At 37.1% G+C, this 20,657-nt stretch overlaps 2 protein-coding genes across 2 annotated transcripts in view; one reads left to right on the top strand and one right to left on the bottom strand.

Annotated features, from left to right (window-relative positions):
• Nucleotides 1-392: 392 nt before the first annotated feature.
• Nucleotides 393-20,467, bottom strand: LOC123557313 (transmembrane protein 272-like). Its single transcript, XM_045348725.2, has 6 exons — nucleotides 20,356-20,467; nucleotides 11,703-11,829; nucleotides 9,202-9,312; nucleotides 8,755-8,814; nucleotides 6,100-6,306; nucleotides 393-874 (listed from the first exon to the last, which is right to left on the bottom strand). The coding sequence occupies exons 1-6, from the start codon at nucleotides 20,380-20,382 to the stop codon at nucleotides 681-683; spliced, it is 726 nt and encodes a 241-aa protein (XP_045204660.1). The 5' UTR covers nucleotides 20,383-20,467; the 3' UTR covers nucleotides 393-680.
• Nucleotides 20,398-20,657, top strand: part of LOC123557310 (methionine adenosyltransferase 2 subunit beta-like) — a 33,093-nt gene continuing 32,833 nt past the window's right edge. Inside the window, exon 1 of the mRNA XM_053543669.1 lies at nucleotides 20,398-20,500. The gene's annotated coding sequence lies outside the window, so the exon portion shown is untranslated. The remainder of the gene's footprint in view (nucleotides 20,501-20,657) is intronic.

Below are 20,657 nucleotides of genomic sequence, written 5' to 3'. Positions count from 1 at the left end.
AAAGCAAAATGTTTCAAAATTGGATTCAGGTCCTGACTGAATTACACAATTTTTCTTTGGTTTATTTCTAGCCAAGCGTAGAAGTTTTTGATCATGTCATGATTGCATGAAAAACAAATGAGCCGCGCCATGAGAAAACCAACATAGTGGCTTTTCGACCAGCATGGATCCAGACCAGCCTGCGCATCCGCGCAGACTGTCTGGTCAGGATCCATGCTGTTCGCTAACAATTTCTATAATTCCAATAGGCTTTGAAAGCGAACAGCATGGATCCTGACCAGACTGCGCGGATGCGCAGGCTGGTCTGGATCCATTCTGGTCGCAAACCCATTATGTTGGTTTTCTCATGGCACGGCTCAAATACCTGTCAGACGAAAATTTTCTACCATAAGTAAATTTTTAATTTTATTAGTGCTATGCAGAAAAAATATCTAATGTTAACAATCAGCATTGATAAAGAACAATGACTGTTGATAAAAATGATCTGATTATTTGTTAAAGTATTGATATATCAATAATTATCAAGTACAAAACAAGTCTATGTGCATATGTATGTAACACCCTCATTTGTGTTCATAGGAAGATTTCCAATATCAACTGAAGTACATTTCTATAAAGAACTACCATACAGTACGGAACCGTATGGTACAGAATAATAAGGTTTATAAATCTTGCACATTCTATTTGTTCTCTAGCGCTCCACAACATGCCGCCATTATACCGCCGAAGCAGACGCAACAACAGATGCAGCCCAGTAAGATATACGTCGATGTGATGAGCCAGAAAGCGAACCAGTAGAGAGATGGATCACAGTAGTTATCTGCCATAGAATCACTCGTCCATTCATCCTTTGTCCTGTACACCCAAACATTTCCTGTAAATTTTTACAAATCATCATAAATGTTAGCTTATTATCTAATTGTGATTGTCAACTAGATGTGTGTTCATAGGACACAGGTGCTCCTTCCCCCCCCCCCCACCCCACACCCCCTCCTGCCACTGTAACATGGTTTTATGATTCAGGTTAAATAATTTTTAAGATGTTTGCAACACAAACTTTTAAGAACCTTATGTGTATTTTTCACTTAGTTAGCCATAACTCTGGCCTCGCTGAGTAAAATCCTAAAGAGAACACTTCACAGGCTATAAAACAATCCTCTAATGCTTTATGATTCTAGGTCATAGGTCAAGTACATTTTAACATACATGTTTCACAAACTTTTTTTTTTTGAGTCAGTCTGGACAAGAAGTCTGGTCTTGTGTAATGAAAAAACTAAACAAGATAAAAATTCTGACCAATTTTCAGGAAGATCCATTGAAAAATATGGTCTCTAGAGAGGTCACAAGGTTTTTCTATTATTTGACCTATTGACCTAGTTTTTTAAGGCACATGACCCAGTTTCAAACTTGACCTAGATATCATCAAGGTGAACATTCTGACCAATTTTCATGAAGATCCATTCAAGGGTATGGCCTCTAGAGAGGTCACAAGGTCTTTCTATTTCAAGACCTACTGACCTAGTTTTTGATCGCTGTTGACCCAGTTTCAAACTTGACCTAGATATCATCAAGATAAACACTCAGACCAACTTTCATACAGATCCCATGAAAAATATGGCCTCTAGAGAAGTCACAAGGTTTTTTCATTATTTGACCTACTGACCTACTTTTTGATGGCACGTTACCCAATTTCGAACTTGACCTCGATATCATCAAGACGAACATTCTGACCAATTTTTATGGAGATCCATTCACAAGTATGGCCTCTAGAGAGGTCACAAGGTGTTTTTATTTTTAGACCTACTGACCTAGTTTTTGACCGCACATGACCCTGTTTCGATTCTGACCTAGATATCATCAAGATGAACATTCAGACCAACTTTTATGAAGATCCATTGAAAAATATGGCCTTAAGAGAGGTCACAAGGTTTTTCTATTATTTGACCTACTGACCTAGTTTTTGATGGCACGTGACCCACTTTCGAACTTGACCTAAATATCATCAAGATGAACATTCTGACTAACTTTCATACAGATCTCATGAAAAATATGGCCTCTAGAGAGGTCACAAGGTTTTTCTATTTTCAGATCTACTGACCTAGTTTTTGATGGCACGTGACCCAGTTTCGAACTTGACCTAGATATCATCAAGGTGAACATTCTGACCAATTTTCATGAAGATCTTGTGAAATACATGGCCTCCAGAGAGGTCACAAGGTTTTTCTAATTTTAGACCTACTGACCTAGTTTTTGAGGGCAGGTGACCCACTTTCGAACTAGACCTAGATATCATCAAGATGAACATTCTGACCAATTTTTATGGAGATCCATTCACAAGTATGGCCTCTAGAGAGGTCACAAGGTTTTTCTATTTTTAGACCTACTGACCTAGTTTTTGACCGCACGTGACCCAGTTTCGAAACTGACCTAGATATCATCAAGATGAACATTCAGACCAACTTTCATACAGATCCCATGAAAAATATGGCCTTTAGAGAGGTCGAAAGGTTTTTCTATTATTTGACCTACTGACCTAGTTTTTGAAGGCACGTGACCCAGTTTCGAACTTGACCTAGATATCATCAAGGTGAACGTTCTCACCAATTTTCATGAAGATCTTATGAAATATTTGGCCTCTAGAGAGGTCACAAGGTTTTTCTATTTTTAGATCTACTGACCTAGTTTTTGACGGCACGTGACCCAGTTTCGAACTTGACCTAGATATCATCAAGGTGAACATTCTGACCAATTTTCATGAAGATCTTGTGAAATACATGGCCTCCAGAGAGGTCACAAGGTTTTTCTATTTTTAGACCTACTGACCTAGTTTTTGAAGGCACGTGACCCACTTTCGAACTTGACCTAGATATCATCAAGATGAACATTCTGACCAATTTTCATAAAGATCCCACAAAAAATGTGACCTCTAGAGTGGTCACAAGCAAAAGTTTACGGACGCACGCACGCACGGACTGACGACGGACACCGCGCGATCACAAAAGCTCATCTTGTCACTTTGTGACAGGTGAGCTAAAAAAACAAAATAAGTCAGGGGCCATAACTCCTACATGACTGAATGAATCTGGACGTGAAACCCCAGGTGCCAAACTGCACATGCTAACCAACATTCCTGTAAACTTTGGTGACTCTAGGTCAAATACTTTAGGAGCTATGCGCGACACAACATTAAAATGACCAACTTTTTACTAAGTCAGGGGCCATAACTCCTACATGACTGAATGAATCCAGACGAGAAACCCCAGGTACACACTACACATGCTGACCAACATGCCTGTAAAGTTTTGTGACTCTAGGTCAAATACTTTTGGAGCTAGGCGCGACGCAACATTAAAATGACCAATTTTTACAAAGTCAGGGGCCATAACTCCTACAGGACTGAATGAATCCGGACGTGAAACCCCAGGTGCACAACTACACATGCTGACCAACAATCCTGTAAAGTTTTGTGACTCTACGTCAAATACTTTTGGAGCTAGGCACGACACAACATTAAAATGACCAATTTTTACAAAGTCAGGGGCCATAACTCCTACATGACTGAATGAATCCGGATGCAAAACCCCAGCTGCACAACTACACATGCTGACCAACATTCCTGTAAAGTTTTGTGACTCTACAATGTACGTCAAACACTTTTGGAGCTAGGCGCGACACAACATTCTCAGCAAATCTATATGGCCCCATGGGGGGGGGGGCACAAAAATGCATGTTTCAAGTAAGCTCGGGTTCCTGGGTAAAAAATGTGACCTTGAGAGTGTTAACAAGGTTTTTCTACGGTTTGACCTTGTGACCTTATTTCTGAGCCCAGATGGCAGTTTCAAACTTTACTTCGATTTAATAAAGACATACAGTCTGACATACTTTCATGGAGATCAGTCCTCTAGGATGTTAAGGTTTTTTTCTATGATTTTACCTAGTGGCCTAGTTTCTGAACTTAAATGATCTTGTTTCAAATATGACACTGATTTCAAAAAGACAAACATTCAGACATAGTTTCATGTAGATCAGTACTCTAGGATGTTGTCAAGGTTTTTTTCATCGATTTACTTTGATTTCAAAAAGACAAACATTCTGACATGGATTCATGAACTTGAAGATCTGACACAAAATGTGCCCTCTACTGTGTTTAGGTTTTTCTGATTTGATCTGGTGATCAGGTTTCAAATTACCCTTAGATTAAATATAAAGATTATGATTCATATAATGTTATTTAAAAAATTTGACCTAGTGACAGGTTTTGACCCTAGTAGTCCTCAAATGCCAGTCTAGCAGATCCATTTAAAGTTGTTTCGTATCAGATTTAGTGTAAAAGAATCAATCATTTTTAAGAAAAAGCCATTTAAAACTTTTCAGTTTTTTAGCTGTGGTTCAGTCAAGAAAAACTATTTCAATGAATTTACAGACCAAATATGGTGAAGGTCACCAAGTCTTTTTTTTATTTTTAGCTTTAGCAGCCACTAAGGGAGTCAAGCAGAACCATTTGCTACAGACCAAGTTTGGTGAAGATCAATCAAGTGGTTCATCAGATGCCATTTGAAGTCATTTATTTTTTAGCTATCGCCACTCCTCAATAAACTCGAGTGGAACCATTTGATCAAACCTAAAAGAGGTTCATGCCAGGATGCCGGACACCAAGTTTGATGTAATTCTGACTAGTAGTTCAGATGAAAAGATGTTTCAACAATACTGAAAATTCCAGATGCCAAACCATCCACCTACACTCAAGAAATTTTAAATATTGAAACAATTTGTTCCATGAAGATTTTCTTAATGAGTATATGCATCATCTTTGCATAATTTACCCTTATCATGCTGGACATGATTGAGTCTGCCCTTGCGGCCAGTGTAGATCATGATCAGCCTGCACATCTGTGCAGTCTGATCATAATCTGCACTGTTCGCCGTTCAGTCAGTATCTTTTTGGTAAGCACCCCTTCTGACAATTAATGGTTTTGTCCAAATTAAAACATGGACCAGTTCATTATAGAAATTAGCAGGATAAGGATAAAAACAGAATTTTTTTTTATGTGTTAAATGAAGTGTGACTGCCACCTTTGACACTGTACTAAAATAAGTTTTATTCGGATGTGCTAAGGAATTTTGAATATCAGCATAAGTTGTGACACTGTTACATGATAAAAAGACAATGACTTTTTCTATTACAGACATTTGGACTTGTTAAAATATTGACGTACAGATAACAAATGAGTCTCTTAAATTGCAGTCTGCACCAAGTATACTTCTGTTATGCTATAGTAACAAAATAATTAAATAGTAATTTCTATTTTTGCTTAATAACACCTCACCAGACATCCCTTTTTTTCAACAAGAATGAAAGCCGATAACGGTTTTACTAAATGCACTAAATTTTATGAAAACAAGAGCTCGTAGAACACGAAATGCCCCACTTGATGCATTCAGTAATTGCACAAGGAACAGAAATTATCTGGTCACTGTGCACAAATGTTCTACTGTTCTTGGTCAAATTGACCTTTAGTTATCATCCGGAAACCGTTTAAATGTTCTGGGTCGCTGTGACCTTGACCTTTGATCTACTGATCTCAAAATCTATAGGGGTCATCTGCTGGTTAGGACTAACCATCCTATCAACGTTCATGATCCTAGGCCAAAGCGTTCTAGAGTTACCATCCGGAAACTGTTAAACCATTCCTGGTCACTGTGACCTTGATCTTTCACCTACTGACCTCAAAATCAATAGGAGTCATTTGCTGGTCATGAACAGCCTCCCTATCAACTTCCATGATCGTAGGCCCAAGCGTTCTTGAGTTATCATCCGGAAACCTTTTTAACTATTCTGGGTCACTGTCACCTTGACCTTTGACCTACTGATCTCAAAATCAATAGGGGTCATCTACTGGTTATGATCAACCATCCCATCAACTTTCATGATCCTAGGCCCAAGCATTCATAAGTTATCATCGGAAACAGATTGGTCTACATACCGACCGACTGACATCTGCAAAACAATATACCCCTCCTTCTTCAAAGGGGGCCATAATCAAGCAACACTGATGTAATGGCTGTAACTGACTTTCAAACATTTGATTTATATCTTACCTGCAATAAACCAGGCAAATAGGAAGCAATTGAGAGTAGCATCGAACGGGTTAGTTTTAGCATTCTTCTCATCCCCATCCTCCTCATCTTTATTCTTACACCTCTGTAACAGACTTGACAGGTTCTTCACAATACCGAAAGACCCGCCAACTATCAGGTAAATCGGGATCATACGTTCCGCTGGACAGTCATCTTTATGTATAGCTCCTGCAAACACAATAAAACGTGTAATTTGTTACATGCAAATGATTTATTTGCATTTCATTACATTTTCACACATATGAGCCGTGCCATGTGAAAGCCAACATAGTGGGTTTGCGACCAGTATGGATCCAGACCAGCCTGCGCATCCGCGCAGTCTGGTCAGGATCCATGCTGTTCGCTAACAGTTTCTCCAGTTTCAATAGGATTTAAAAGTGAACAGCATGGATCCTGACCAGACTGCGCGGATGCGCAGGCTGGTCTGGATCCATGCTGGTCGCAAACCCACTATGTTGGCTTTCACATGGCACGGCTCATATATTTATTTTGTAAATTAATTCACAACTTCCCTTTAAAAGTGACAAAGGAGGTGCTTACATAAGAAATTATTTACAACACAATGTATTCCACCAAAACATCATAGAGAACATCAAAATGTACCAAACTATGAACCTTTTACAAACTACTTTGAAGCTTTTCTTCTTGAGCTCCCACTGTTATGCACAGATGCCCATAACCTTTAAAATTATTCTGATATGAATCCCTTTAGCAGACCCTTATTGAGTTGGCAAATTAATTTTTTCTCTGTATACAGACTCTCTGCATTCTCTGGGTTTTTTTTACAGAAAGTCATATACATCTTCAACTGCATTTTCATCCAAAGAATGCTGAACTGCCTAACTCAAAACTGCCTAACTCAAGAATATAATTTGGAAATTGCAGAATGTCATTATGGGCCCACTACCTGTCTGTTTATCTTTCTTTGAAGGAAAATTATCATAAAGAAGATGTAAAATGTGCAGAGAATAAATTCTGCAAACCCAGTTTTGTCACCTAAAATCTTAAATAGATCGAAGCACTTATGAAAATTTAGTTCTTGAGGCGTATTCAACTTACTTAAATGGCTTACCCATGATGCGTATTCAACAGATATAAATGGCTTACCCATGATGCATATTCAACAGACTTATTGATGCGTATTCAGCAGACTTAAGTGGCTTAATCTTGATGCATATTCATCAGACTTAAATGGCTTATCCTTTTGCGTATTCAACAGACATAAATGGCTTACTCTTGATGCATATTCAACAGACTTAAATGGCTTACCTTTTATGCGAACTCAACAGACTTAAACAGCTTACCCTTGCTATGCATTCATCAGACTTAAATGGCTTACCCTTGCTGTGTATTCATCAGACTTAAATGGCTTATCCTTGATGCATATTCAACAGACTTAAATGGCTTACCCTTGCTGTGTATTCATCAGACTTAAATGGCTTACCCTTGGTGCATATTCAACAGATTTAAATGGCTTACCCTTGCTGTGTATTCATCAGACTTAAATGGCTTATCCTTGATGCATATTCAACAGACTTAAATGGCTTACCCTTGCTGTGTATTCATCAGACTTAAATGGCTTACCCTTGCTGTGCAGACATCAGACTTAAATGGCTTACCCTTGGTGCATATTCAACAGACTTAAATGGCTTACCCTTGCTGTGCAGACATCAGACTTAAATGGCTTATTCATCAGACTTAAATGGCTTACCCTTGCTGTGCAGACATCAGACTTAAATGGCTTACCCTTGGTGCATATTCAACAGACTTAAATGGCTTACCCTTGCTGTGCAGACATCAGACTTAAATGGCTTACCCTTGGTGCATATTCAACAGACTTAAATGGCTTACCCTTGCTGTGCAGACATCAGACTTAAATGGCTTACCCTTGGTGCATATTCAACAGACTTAAATGGCTTACCCTTGCTGTGCAGACATCAGACTTAAATGGCTTACCCTTGATGCATATTCAACAGACTTAAATGGCTTACCCTTGATACATACTCAACAGAAATTAATGGCTTACCCTTGATGCATACTCAACAGACTTAAATGGCTTACCATTGATGCATATTCATCAGACTTAAATGGCTTACCCTTACTGTGTATTCATCAGACTTGAATGACTTATCCTTGATGCATATTCAACAGACTTAAATGGCTTACCCTTGCTGTGCAGACATCAGACTTAAATGGCTTACCCTTGATGCATATTCAACAGACTTAAATGGCTTACCCTTGCTGTGTATTCAACAGACTTAAATAGCTTATCCTTGATGCATATTCAACAGACTTAAATGGCTTACCCTTGCTGTGTATTCATCAGACTTAAATGGCTTACCCTTGGTGCATATTCAACAGACTTAAATGGCTTACCCTTGCTGTGCAGACATCAGACTTAAATGGCTTACCCTTGATGCGTATTCAACAGACTTAAATGGCTTACCCTTGATGCATATTCAACAGACATAAATGGCTTACCCTTGATGCATACTCAACAGACATAAATGGCTTACCCTTGATGCATACTCAACAGACTTAAATGGCTTACCCTTGATGCATATTCAACAGACTTAAATGGCTTACCAGTACTTTTGAATACCTGAACACACTTACCCATTACAATCATAGCTACAGGTATTGCCATAACAACTGCCAGCATAATCGTACACCCAACTGAAATGAACAGAAAATATACTGATAATTTTAAGTGATAAACACATTTTAGATTAAAATATCTCCAAAATTTAAAGATAAGTAGTTTGATGTAAGTAATATCACTTTATCCATAGAAATAATTTTGAGATTTTTTCCCAGATTGTCTGGCAAATAAAGATTTTGCCGAAAGACCTAAATGAGTTAAAGTCAACTTTGAAGTGACCATTTTTTACTAGAAATCAGAACATAATACAAGGTTTCAATTTTTTACCAAAATACAACATGCAGGTTAGTATAAATAGTCTTAACAACTATACCTAGCACGCAGAAAAATAAACTGACAAAACAAGAGAGAGAAGACCCAAATGTATCCGGTCAAGAAGAGAAAAAATTACAAAGACATACTTGTTCCACATAGAATGACGAAAAATTTCTTGCAGAAATCAACATTGCCCTCTGATCCTGCTTTCGCTGCCTTCACTTTGCCGTACAGTGAATCATAGGATGGTGGCGGAGCTGTAATCAACAAAACATTCCGCTTTTCATAAAAAACGTTTATGGACTTAATACGGCTGTAAATAAATGTATTCCGTTTTACGAAAAGAATGAATTAACAAGAGCTCATAGAACATGAAATGCCCCCCTTGATGCATTCAGTAACTGCACAAGGAACAGAAATTATTTGGTCACTGTACACAAAAGTTCTACTGTTCTGGGTCAATGTGAACTTGACCTTTGACCTATTGACCTCAAAATCAATAGGGGTCATCTGCTGGTCATGATCAACCTCTCTATTAAGTTTCGTGATCCTAGGCCCAAGCATTCTCAAGTTATCATCATGAAACGGTTTAACTGTTCTGGGTCACTGTGACCTTGACCTTTGACCTACTGACCTCAAAATCAATAGGGGACATCTACTGGTCATGACCAACCTCATTATCAACTTTCATAATCCTACGCCAAAGCGTTCTTGAGTTATCGTCGGAAAACCGTTTAACTATTCTGGGTCACTGTGACCTTGACCTCTGACCTACTGACCTCAAAAGCAATAGGGGTCATCTGCTGGTCATGACGAACCTCCCTATCAATTTTCAGGATCCTAGACCCAAGCGTTCTTAAGTTGATGTCCGGAAACCGTTTAACTGTTCCAGGTCATTGTGACCTTGACCTTTGATATACTGATCTCAAAACCAATAGGAGTCATCTGCTGGTCATGACCAACCTCCCTATCAACTTTCATAATCCTAGGCCCAAGCGTTCTTATGTCATCATCCGGAAACCGTTTAACTGTTCCGGGTCACTGTGACCTTGACCTTTGACCTACTGATCTCAAAATCAATAGGGGTCATCTGCTGGTCATGACCAATCTTCCTATCAACTTTCATGATCCTAGGCCCAAGCGTTCTTGAGTTATCACCCGGAAGAGTGTTAACAAGCTTTTCCTTTGATTTGAAAGGGTGACCTAGTTTTTGACCCCACATGACCCAGATTCAAACTTGGCCTATAAGTCATCAAGGCAATTATTCTGACCAATTCTCATGAGTTTCAAACTTAAACTGTGGACTCTAGAATGTTAACCAGATTTTCCTTTGATCTGGCCTAGTGACCTAGTTTTTGACCCCACATGACCCAGATTCAAACTTGGGCTAAAGATCATCAAGATAAACATTCTGATCATGTTTCATGAAGATAGGGTCATAAATGTGGCCTACAGCCTGTTATCAAGCTTTTCCTTTGATTTGACCAGATGACCTAGTTTTTGATCCCACAGGACCCAGATTCGAACTTGGCCTAAAGATCATCAAGATAAACATTCTGACTAAGTTTCATGAAGATAGGGTCATAAATGTGACCTCTAGACTGTTAACAAGCTTTTCCTTTGATTTGACCAGGTGACCTAGTTTCTGACCCCACATGACCAAGATTCGAACTTGACCTATAAGTCATCAAGGCAATTATTCTGACCAATTCTCATGAGTTTCAAACTTAAACTGTGGACGGCTTGTTAACTAGATTTTTCTTTGATTTGGCCTAGTGACCTAGTTTTTGACCTCACATGATCCAGATTCAAACTTGGGCTAAAGATTATCAAGATAAACATTCTGACCAAGATTCACGAAGATAGGGTCATAAATGTGGCCTACAGCGTATTATCAAGCTTTTTCTTTGATTTGACCGGGTGACCTAGTTTTTGACCCCACATGACCCAGATTCAAACTTGACCTAAAGGTCATCAAGGCAAACATTCTGACCAATTCTCATTAGTTTCAAACTTAAACTGTGGACTCTAGAGTGTTAACAAGATTTTCCTTTGATCTGGCCTACTGACCTAGTTTTTGACCCCAAATGACCCAGTTTCAATCTTGACCTAGAGATCATCAAAACAAACATTCTGACCAAGTTTCATAAAGAATGGATCACAACTGTGGCCTCTAGAGTGTTCCCAAATTCCATTTGGATGAGAGCATATCACATGTCATCCACATCTGCGTGTGACATTTATATAATGTATCAACTCTATTCATACAGCACACTTATTAATGTGCAATTTATCATCCTGACACAATACAAAACATCTGATATTGCTATCTATAATTTTTCTTATAGTCTTATTGTCTATAGTCGCGCCAACAATTAGGGCCTAGCCCACTTTCCAAAGTCAAGTGGAAAAAGAAATTCTAAGCAATATTACAGGTATGGGATGACATTTGGGTACAACCATTAACTTCCCAAAGCAAGCTGGATAACTTAGTTGTATGATATGATTTGAAATTTGTAACCTGAAATCTACCAATTGAAAGACAAACAAAATGGTGAATCACAGTGGTGAATGCCTTTTTAACATTTTACAAACTCTAAACAGCAGATTTAGAGTATCCACAAAAGAGAAGTTTTTTCCTAATTACCCATGTCATTTGATGCAGCTGTAGCTGAGTATGTCGGCGGCACATGCGTGTTCGTTCCTGTCTGCTCACCCACATACTGGTCATATGCTGGCGGTGGAGATTCTGCCCCAACATTGTAGCCAGCTTCCTGAAAAATATAGAATAAACTGATATTTCATTTTGGGTATCATCGTCTGTTTTCGACAATGTTAAAGTTATATAACTTGATCTGATAACCATAACACTTTTCCTTCATTTCTGCGCCATAACTGACTTGTGCTTTGCCAACAAATGACAACATTCCAACATGTGTGTACCGGTATAATGGCCTTGCCCTACAGCCAAACACAAAACATGGCGTTCATAACCTTGTGCTCTGTCTACTTAGCTGGGTGGGTATGGACAAAACATCTTTTACAATAGCATTGTTGTTTCAATACTATCATCTATACATTATTCCGTTTCATGTACAGTATCTTCATTTCTGGCAGTAACTTTTAATAATTTTTCTTTGCCTTTAAAGGCTAGCTTAGTCACAGTCAAAACAAATCTGATGAAAATTTCATAATAAATCTATCAAGACTGTGCAAATCTTAAGATCAGAGCAAATTACCTTGATGGGCTTAATATTTCATTTTGATGGAAAATACTAACTTGTGATAAAGAGCATGAAAGAAACATTGTAAATGACTTCGCATGGGAGTAATTGCGGGGTATACCAGAGACAGTACAAATGCTTTCACAGAAACATTCACTAGTGAAGAACTGGACATCACAGAAGCATATCCATGTATAAATAATGCTTAACAATTCTTCCCTACCTTCTTCTAGGTTTACAACTCAATTGTTTGAATGAAAATGTTAAGCACAATTCTTTTTTACAAACTGAAAAGTTTTCATAATTGCGAGAAGTTTACCCTGGATCAGGTTGATCTATGGTTCCACCTCCTCCAACCCCTAAACATACAAATCAAATTAAATGACAACAGCCCAAACATTTAAGGCTTAAAACTCAAGCGGCAAATTTGCTTTTTCCCTTTTACCTGATAAAAGTAACCGACCAGTTTTTATTTTTTGAGAGAAATTTCATACCCTAATATTAAATAATTTTCGTATCTATATCTCACTCTAAGTAATAGTGAGAAAACTGGAAAATGTTTAACTGACTTTTCAAATATTTAGACATTCTTATTTCTGAAGGACATTTCGTATTACAAAAGTATTAAATCATGTTTGTTTAATTTTAGAAGTAATTTGTTTACACAGTACAGGTCAAATTGTAGAATTTCTTAAACTATTATAGCCATATTGATCCGTTTACTTTAATCATCTGTAAACTGGAAATTCTATATGTTTCAAAAGTACTGGTCAGGCATAATTGACAGTATTCTCAGAGACACCTTTAAAAAGCTTTACTAAATAAATATTTAATTCTGGTTTTAACTAGTTTTGATATTCCTCAACGTCAGATAACCATTTTATGAATGAAGCTGGTACATTTTTTAAACCAGTCTGTGAAGGGGCAGCTTAATAAAACAAGAGCTGTCAGTGGACAGCGCGCTAGACTATTCTCAGTGCTTGATAGTATAATATAAGCTATGAGTAAAACTATAACATTACAATAAGCATATTCTAAGTCGAAAAGGGGCCATAATTCAGTCAAATTGCTTGATAGAGTTCCCTCCTTTTTACAGACTGGGGTCATGATGGTAAACAAGTATGCAAAATATCAAAGCAATATCTCAATGGACTTTGAAAATATTTGGGGTGGTACTCAAACTTTAACATTTATTCTAAGTCGAAAAGGGGCCATAATTCAGTCAAAATGCTTGATAGAGTTGCCTCCTCCTTATTACAGACTAGGGTCATGATGGTAAACAAGTATGCAAAATATCAAAGCAATATCTCAATGGACTTCGAAAATATTTGGGGTGGTACGCAAACTTTAACATTTGTGTGACGCTCACGCTAATGCCGACGCCGGGGTGAGTAGGATAGCTCCCCTATTCTTCGAATAGTCGAGCTAAAAACTAATAAAACTATTTTGAGACTCTATGAATCATTAACACATGTTCTACTCTGAAACAGTTTTATATGTAATAATTTTTTTTTTTTTTTGTTGGGTTTAACGTTGCACCGACACAATTATAGGTCATATGGCGACTTTCCAGCTTTGATGGTGGAGGAAGACCCCTGGTGCCCCTCCGGGCATTATTTCATTTTGAGCGGGCATCAGGGTAGAACCATCGACCTTCCATAAGCCAGCTGGATGGCTTCCTCACATGAAGAATTCAACGCCCTGAGTGAGGCTCGAACCTACTTCGGTGAGGGGCAAGTGATTTGAAGTCAGCGACTGTAACCACTCGGCCAAGGAGGCCCCTTTATATTTAATAAGGTATTAAATATAATTTTCCAGTTTATTCGGTATTCTGTTTTTGAAAAATAATTTTCTCTAAATTTCCACAGTGGTAGATATGGCTTAGATAATCAGTTGGAATGTTTTCAATAAACAAGTGTATATAAATGTCTAAATATATATCTTAAATCACTTGAATGAAACACTATACATGTAGTTTCAGGAGTACAATCAATAACATACTGCTATAAATATAAATATATATGTAATTCATTACTAATAATGAAATATATGAACATGCAATATCAGTTTCATACTGCATTTAGTACCAGTTCCTGTCTCAAGACTGTGATAAATTTTGTCTTACACTATGATATGTTATTGCAGGGCTAGAAATTAATGTCATTATCTTATTATACATTTATATCATTTTAAAGGCAGCAAATTCAAAAAACATTGATGTAAATTTAGTTTTGGGAATCAGTCAAAATTTTTAAGTTGATTAATCAGTGATTTTTATTTTTGCTATTTTTTACAGCTGATACAGGCTGTTTCCCCTAGCAAAAAGTAGATATATTTTCCCCTTAAACTGTTATATTTTCCCTTAACGAATGTCATATTTTCCCCTTGTATTTTTAAGAAAATGTTATGTAATATGCATAGAAAATAATTGATGAAGTTGGCATTTATATATATTTTTCAACCCTAATTACCCCATATGTTTCTTCAAATTTACAACTCGCGGACGGATAATTATGTCAAACTAACAACATAATTTATTTCTCATCAGGTGCTATATTCATAAAGACACTTGCATCAGTTCATGCAAGTTGGTACTGTGCCTGTTATCATGAAAATCAAATGATTTGGATTTTCACATTTTTGTGGTTTATCGCGCTATATTTTCCCCTTAAGGAGGTAGGTTACCTTGTTATAAGGGTAAAATCAAATTAGTTGAACCGCAGCATCGTTTTGTATTTCGTGTAATATGAAGTTTTAACTGCTAAAATCTCAGATTCGTTTGTCTCTGTCCCTTCAAGTTCAATATTTATCCAGGTTTGAAGAACATGACCCTCCAAATGTATTTCATATTGAAAGAAGAAGGAAAATACGGATATTTAACACTTTTCAGTGTATTTTAGTTTCATTTATATCCATAGAAGTCAGCATAATCTATAATTTTACTGGTTTGCACGTTATCTTTCTAATATAAGCTTAAAATATATATGTCGCGGGACTCGTGTTTCCATGGTAACGCATTTTCTTTCATTTTTAAACAATTATGTATAAAAATAGGGGTTTTCGACGGATTCAGTGCCATTTTGTTAATGACCAACATGGAATATTTGGGTAATATTATTAGCAAAATACCAAGCACTATACATGGTACCCTATTTTTCTTAATGTTTAAAGTAACCATGGCAACCGAGATGTTTAAAATGGCTTATGTCTTGCCTTTTGTCGTAATTTCTTATCAAATAATATTGAATTAGATTATCTTTCTAGTTGATGTAGCTTTAAAACATATTATTTCTAACGTAAGTTATATTTTTGTGTTATCTGCATTTATTCAAACAAATTTCTAAGCTTACAATACTTACAGCAGTACACCTCGTCTGGCATTTTTCATGGAAAAATCGTTCAACATGCTACTATTATTCTCATGGATATTGGTGAAATGAAAATAAAAAGCCGATGCTGTGTTTCTTAAATAGACTAGTGTCAACGCTTTTGAAATTTACATTTAGATACATAGGTCACGGGCTTCGTTTCCATGGTAACATCAATTCAATTCAAGAAACCACAATTTTCTACTGAAATTTGAACAATTTTAGATCTTAGTTTTAGTATATAAGTAACAAATTATCAACGGAACCTGAAAAATAGGTATAACAAATCGGCCTGCTAGATTTTTTATTTGAAAATGACCGTAACAAGTAACCTCTCACCCAACTATATTCCAAATAACATTGGTTACCATCATCCATTTTCTTACATTCCGCATAACATTTCAATATAACTACACAAAAGAAGCAAAATATTGATTATTATTCAGAGCAAAAGACTAATAAAAAATATTTCAGCAAATAATGGTTATTTGAAAATAGTTTGAATAAAGAAAATGCACAGAATTACGTACTTTCAAGATAAAAGCTATTCATTTTGCGCGGTAACTGACACGTAACGTCATGACGTCAATGACGTCATTTTAAGGCAACATTGTTTTGAAGCGTTTCTGCGGCAATTTATTCATTATTTCTGCATTATTAAACCATAAAGCGTCAGATCGAAGACAGGTCTATGATTTGTTTTCAGAAGAATGAATATACAAACACATTTAGTTTGTCGTAAACGTCGTCGTAAATCGTCACGTTAGCTTCCGGTTGGACATGCGCACAAACAAATATAAAGGTAACCTACCTCCTTAAGAAAGCCACAGGTTGTTTTGAAAAATCAAAAAAATCAATGACCTAATCTTCCTAAATGCCAAGTTTAAGGTAAAGGACCTGAAATGGCAATCGGCACTTTCCATTCGATTAGGTATTCTCCACATGCACTATCTACATTTCTCGACTGGTATAGAAAGCTGTGTGGGTATAGAAAGCTGTGTGTTTCTTTAAGCTGAAGAACACCCGAGTAGAATTCGGAGATAACGTAATCACACGGAAATTGCCGATTGTCATTACAGGTCCAATACCTTAAAGCCAATAATTGAATTAAGAAATAATTTATAGCAAAAGAGTGTTTTAATACTATTTATGCGCGATGGGTGGTTATACGTCGGGTGTAATAATTTCATGAGGGCACAGCTCGTGTGAAATTATTTGTGCGACGTATTACCGCCCAAGTGTAAAAATAGTGTTAAAACACTCTTTTGCTATAAATTATTTCGATTCTAATATGCCCTTAATCTAAAACAGTAGATAAAATATAGAAGCGCTCTTTCTTGGTTGCAACAAAAACTTTGACGTCACCGCACGTTAACGTGACGTCATTCTATCGTAAGAGTGTTTTAACAGAGACAAGCATATTAGAATGGTTGTTAAATTATGCTCCAGGCACAAAATAAGACAGACGGATTTGACATTTGAGCCAAATATGCCAAGTTTGAAGCGAATACCATGAAAATTTATTAAGTTATGATCTGGACACGAAATATGACCGATAGATTTGCCCTCTGAGCTCAATTTGCAGTACATGTACCAATAAGATTACAACTTTGACATGGCAAAACCTGACTTCTGCATGACATGCTAAAAAAAGTGTCCCGATACTCTTTAGCCTACCACTTAAATGGCACATTAATTTTGGTTGTAATAATGTGTGATTGACACTTTACAGTGATGATACATAATAATAGTTTGTCATGGTCCTCTTTTATGTTGTATGCTCCTACAGTGTATCCAGTATCTTTTCTTTTCACCATGTCAAAGTGATTCCTAGAAAACCAAATGTTGTGAAAGTAGAAGCACTTTGTGGAAACACTTCAAGCAGTGTTTTTATTTCATGTGTTTTCCTCACATTGAAGTATCACTCATCAATTGTGTTTTTTTTCCAGTCCAATATGTCAATCTTAATCAAGGAAAGTTTTTTTTGGCAATGTCTAATTTCCACATCCAATCAAGAACTGCCTTTTCATAAATGGACATGTATACAAAATTAAAAGTAATTGCCAGTTTAGAGCAAAATTGTTTACCTTTTTTAAGAATAATATGGTTATTCAATTATGTTGACATGGTGTAGTGTTATAAATACATTCCTTAAAACAAAACAAGAGCTGTCTCCATAGGATGACACATGCCCCGGATGGCACTTTGAATGAACAGTTATGGCCGATGTTAGAGTTTAGGACCTTTGAGCTACGGACCTGGGTCTTGCGCGCGACACGTCGTCTTACTGTGGTACACATTCATGCCAAGTTATTTGAAAATCCATCCATGGATGACAAAGATATGGACCGGACACGCCCATCAATGCACTATCCTTTAACGTCTAAGTGTGACCTTGACCTTTGAGCTACGGACCTGGGTCTTGCGCGCGACACGTCGTCTTACTGTGGTACACATCCATGCCAAGTTATTTGAAAATCCATCCATGGATGACAAAGATATGGACCGGACACGCCCATCAATGCACTATCCTTTAATGTCTAAGTGTGACCTTGACCTTTGAGCTACGGACCTGGGTCTTGCGCGGGACACGTCGTCTTACTGTGGTACACATTCATGCCAAGTTATTTGAAAATCCATCCATCGATGACAAAGATATGGACCGGACACGCCCATCAATGCACTATCCTTTAACGTCTAAGTGTGACCTTGACCTTTGAGCTACGGACCTGGGTCTTGCGTGCGACACATCGTCTTACTGTGGTACACGTTCATGCAAAGTTATTTGAAAATCCATCCATCGATGACAAAGATAGGGACCGGACACGCCCATCAATGCACTATCCTTTAACGTCTAAGTGTGACCTTGACCTTTGAGCTACGGACCTGGGTCTTGCGCGCGACACGTCGTCTTACTGTGGTACACATTCATGCCAAGTTATTTGAAAATCCATCCATCGATGACAAAGATATGGACCGGACACGAAAATTGCGGACAGACCAACAGACTGACAGACCGACAGACGGTTCAAAAAATCAATTAAAGAAACAGAATGTAAATAAAAAGGCAGTGGCTAGAGAACCGGAATCGGTTCCCTAGACAGTGAACTTATTCGTCCAGAACCGGTTCTCTAGCCAAAGTACCGTGCATAGTCTAGGGAACCGGAATTTTATTTCTATGCATAAAGCTACCGGAATTCACTTTGTTTCTTTTGGTAAGTATCATGCATGTTATCATCTTAATTAATTTTACCATTTCAGCAAGCCATGCACTTGCATTTATCTGCGTTTACTGTGTCTGCAAAAGTGTACTCGCCGCATACTGTCCGTTATATTGGAATGATATAAAGTAGTACGAATGTTTGCGGAAATCGTTGTCAGCATCACAGCAAACCGAAATATAACAAACAATATTAAAATTGGTGGAAATGGTTAAGCTGTAACTGTTACATTAGTAGTATTATGACAAGTAATAGCTAGTAATATAGTAAAATGTCAATTGTTAGTAGAAGTAGAGCTGTAGTATTAACGGAACAGAGGGCGTTCAGTTATGACAGGATGAATCTTGATACAAATGGATGAAAAGTAGTTGATAGTGATGATGAAACCACATGGCAATTAAGACTGTGAAATGATTCTTCCTGTCACATCCAGGCCACACCACGAGGAGGCGCTCTTACCATGGCCCTTCCCTCCCCTTTCCCTCATCCATAAACATTCGATTTAACAATCTAAATGTAATTACATATCCCACAATCCTGGGTTTTTCTTTTCTTTTATTATCGCGGATTGTATACAAAGAAGTAGATAAGTCTGTTTAAAATTAATGTGTATACATGTATAATTATATTATTTTTTCTTTTCTATTCTTTTTTTTTTTAAACCGGGTGCTAATAATCTGGTATCAATAGAAAGTCATGAATTACTGAATTTCGGAAATGAATTTGCCGAATTTGAAGTATATTCCAGTCTTATATAAATCACAAGAGGAAGACTGTTTCTATTTCTCAAGTTATTACCATATATTACTATATTCTACCCTTATATTATTTTAGGAACTGTTTAGTGTTTATATCATTCCAATATAGCGGACAGTATGTGGAGACACATTAATCGCAGATAAATGCAAGGGCATGGCTTGCTGAAATGGTAAAATTAATTAAGATAACAACATGCATGATACTTAATTACCAAAAGAAACAAAATGAATTTCGGCAGCTTTATGCATAGAATTAACATTCCGGTTCCCTAGCCTATGCACGGTACTTTGGCTACAGAACCGGTTCCAGACTAATAAGTTCGCTGTCTAGGAAACCGATTCCAGTTCTCTGATTCTCTAGCCACTGCCAAATAAAAATCATTTGAAACTAGGACAACTAAAATAAAATTGACAGGTCAAAACTTACACTGTACCAAATTAAATTGGCTATGTTTTTATTGTGTGGTTTTGTCTAGCAATCCTACTTTAACAGGGTTTATGAATACACTCTCAGACTGTCATGTACGGGAAAGGTACGGAACATCATGAAACATGACAGGTCGCATGACTATGACAATCCATTTTTTATGCATCACCAGTCATTTTCATTTCTACGAACTGTTGAATTTACAACAAAAATGACATGTTTAGTCCATGAAAAAAATATTGTACAATTATCTGTAAGTTACTTCAGTTTTGACTGAATACCAAATAGAAAACGAAAATTACCACGTCTTTGCTAACGTTAGTTGCCATTTCTCTGTTGACACAAATAAACAACTGCCGTTGAAATCCGAACTATGCCAAATGACACAGATCAGGATTTATTTAGCACGAGTGTTTTTACCTCGACACCGCAACAACAAACCGCAGTGTAAGTTCTATTTTTTCAGCTAATGTGACTTTGTCATGTAAAAATGACTACGTATCTACTGCAATTTTTTAAAAACAGATTACGACTTTTGCAACTGTTGTTTTAGAAATAGTTAATTTCTTCAAATTTCATGTTAGAATTTCTGATGACTCGTCCA

The sequence above is a fragment of the Mercenaria mercenaria genome, chromosome 5 (genome assembly GCF_021730395.1).
Source record: "Mercenaria mercenaria strain notata chromosome 5, MADL_Memer_1, whole genome shotgun sequence".
NCBI classification, from domain to species: Eukaryota; Metazoa; Mollusca; class Bivalvia; order Venerida; family Veneridae; genus Mercenaria; species Mercenaria mercenaria.
This window is presented reverse-complemented; position numbering and strand designations above follow the sequence as displayed.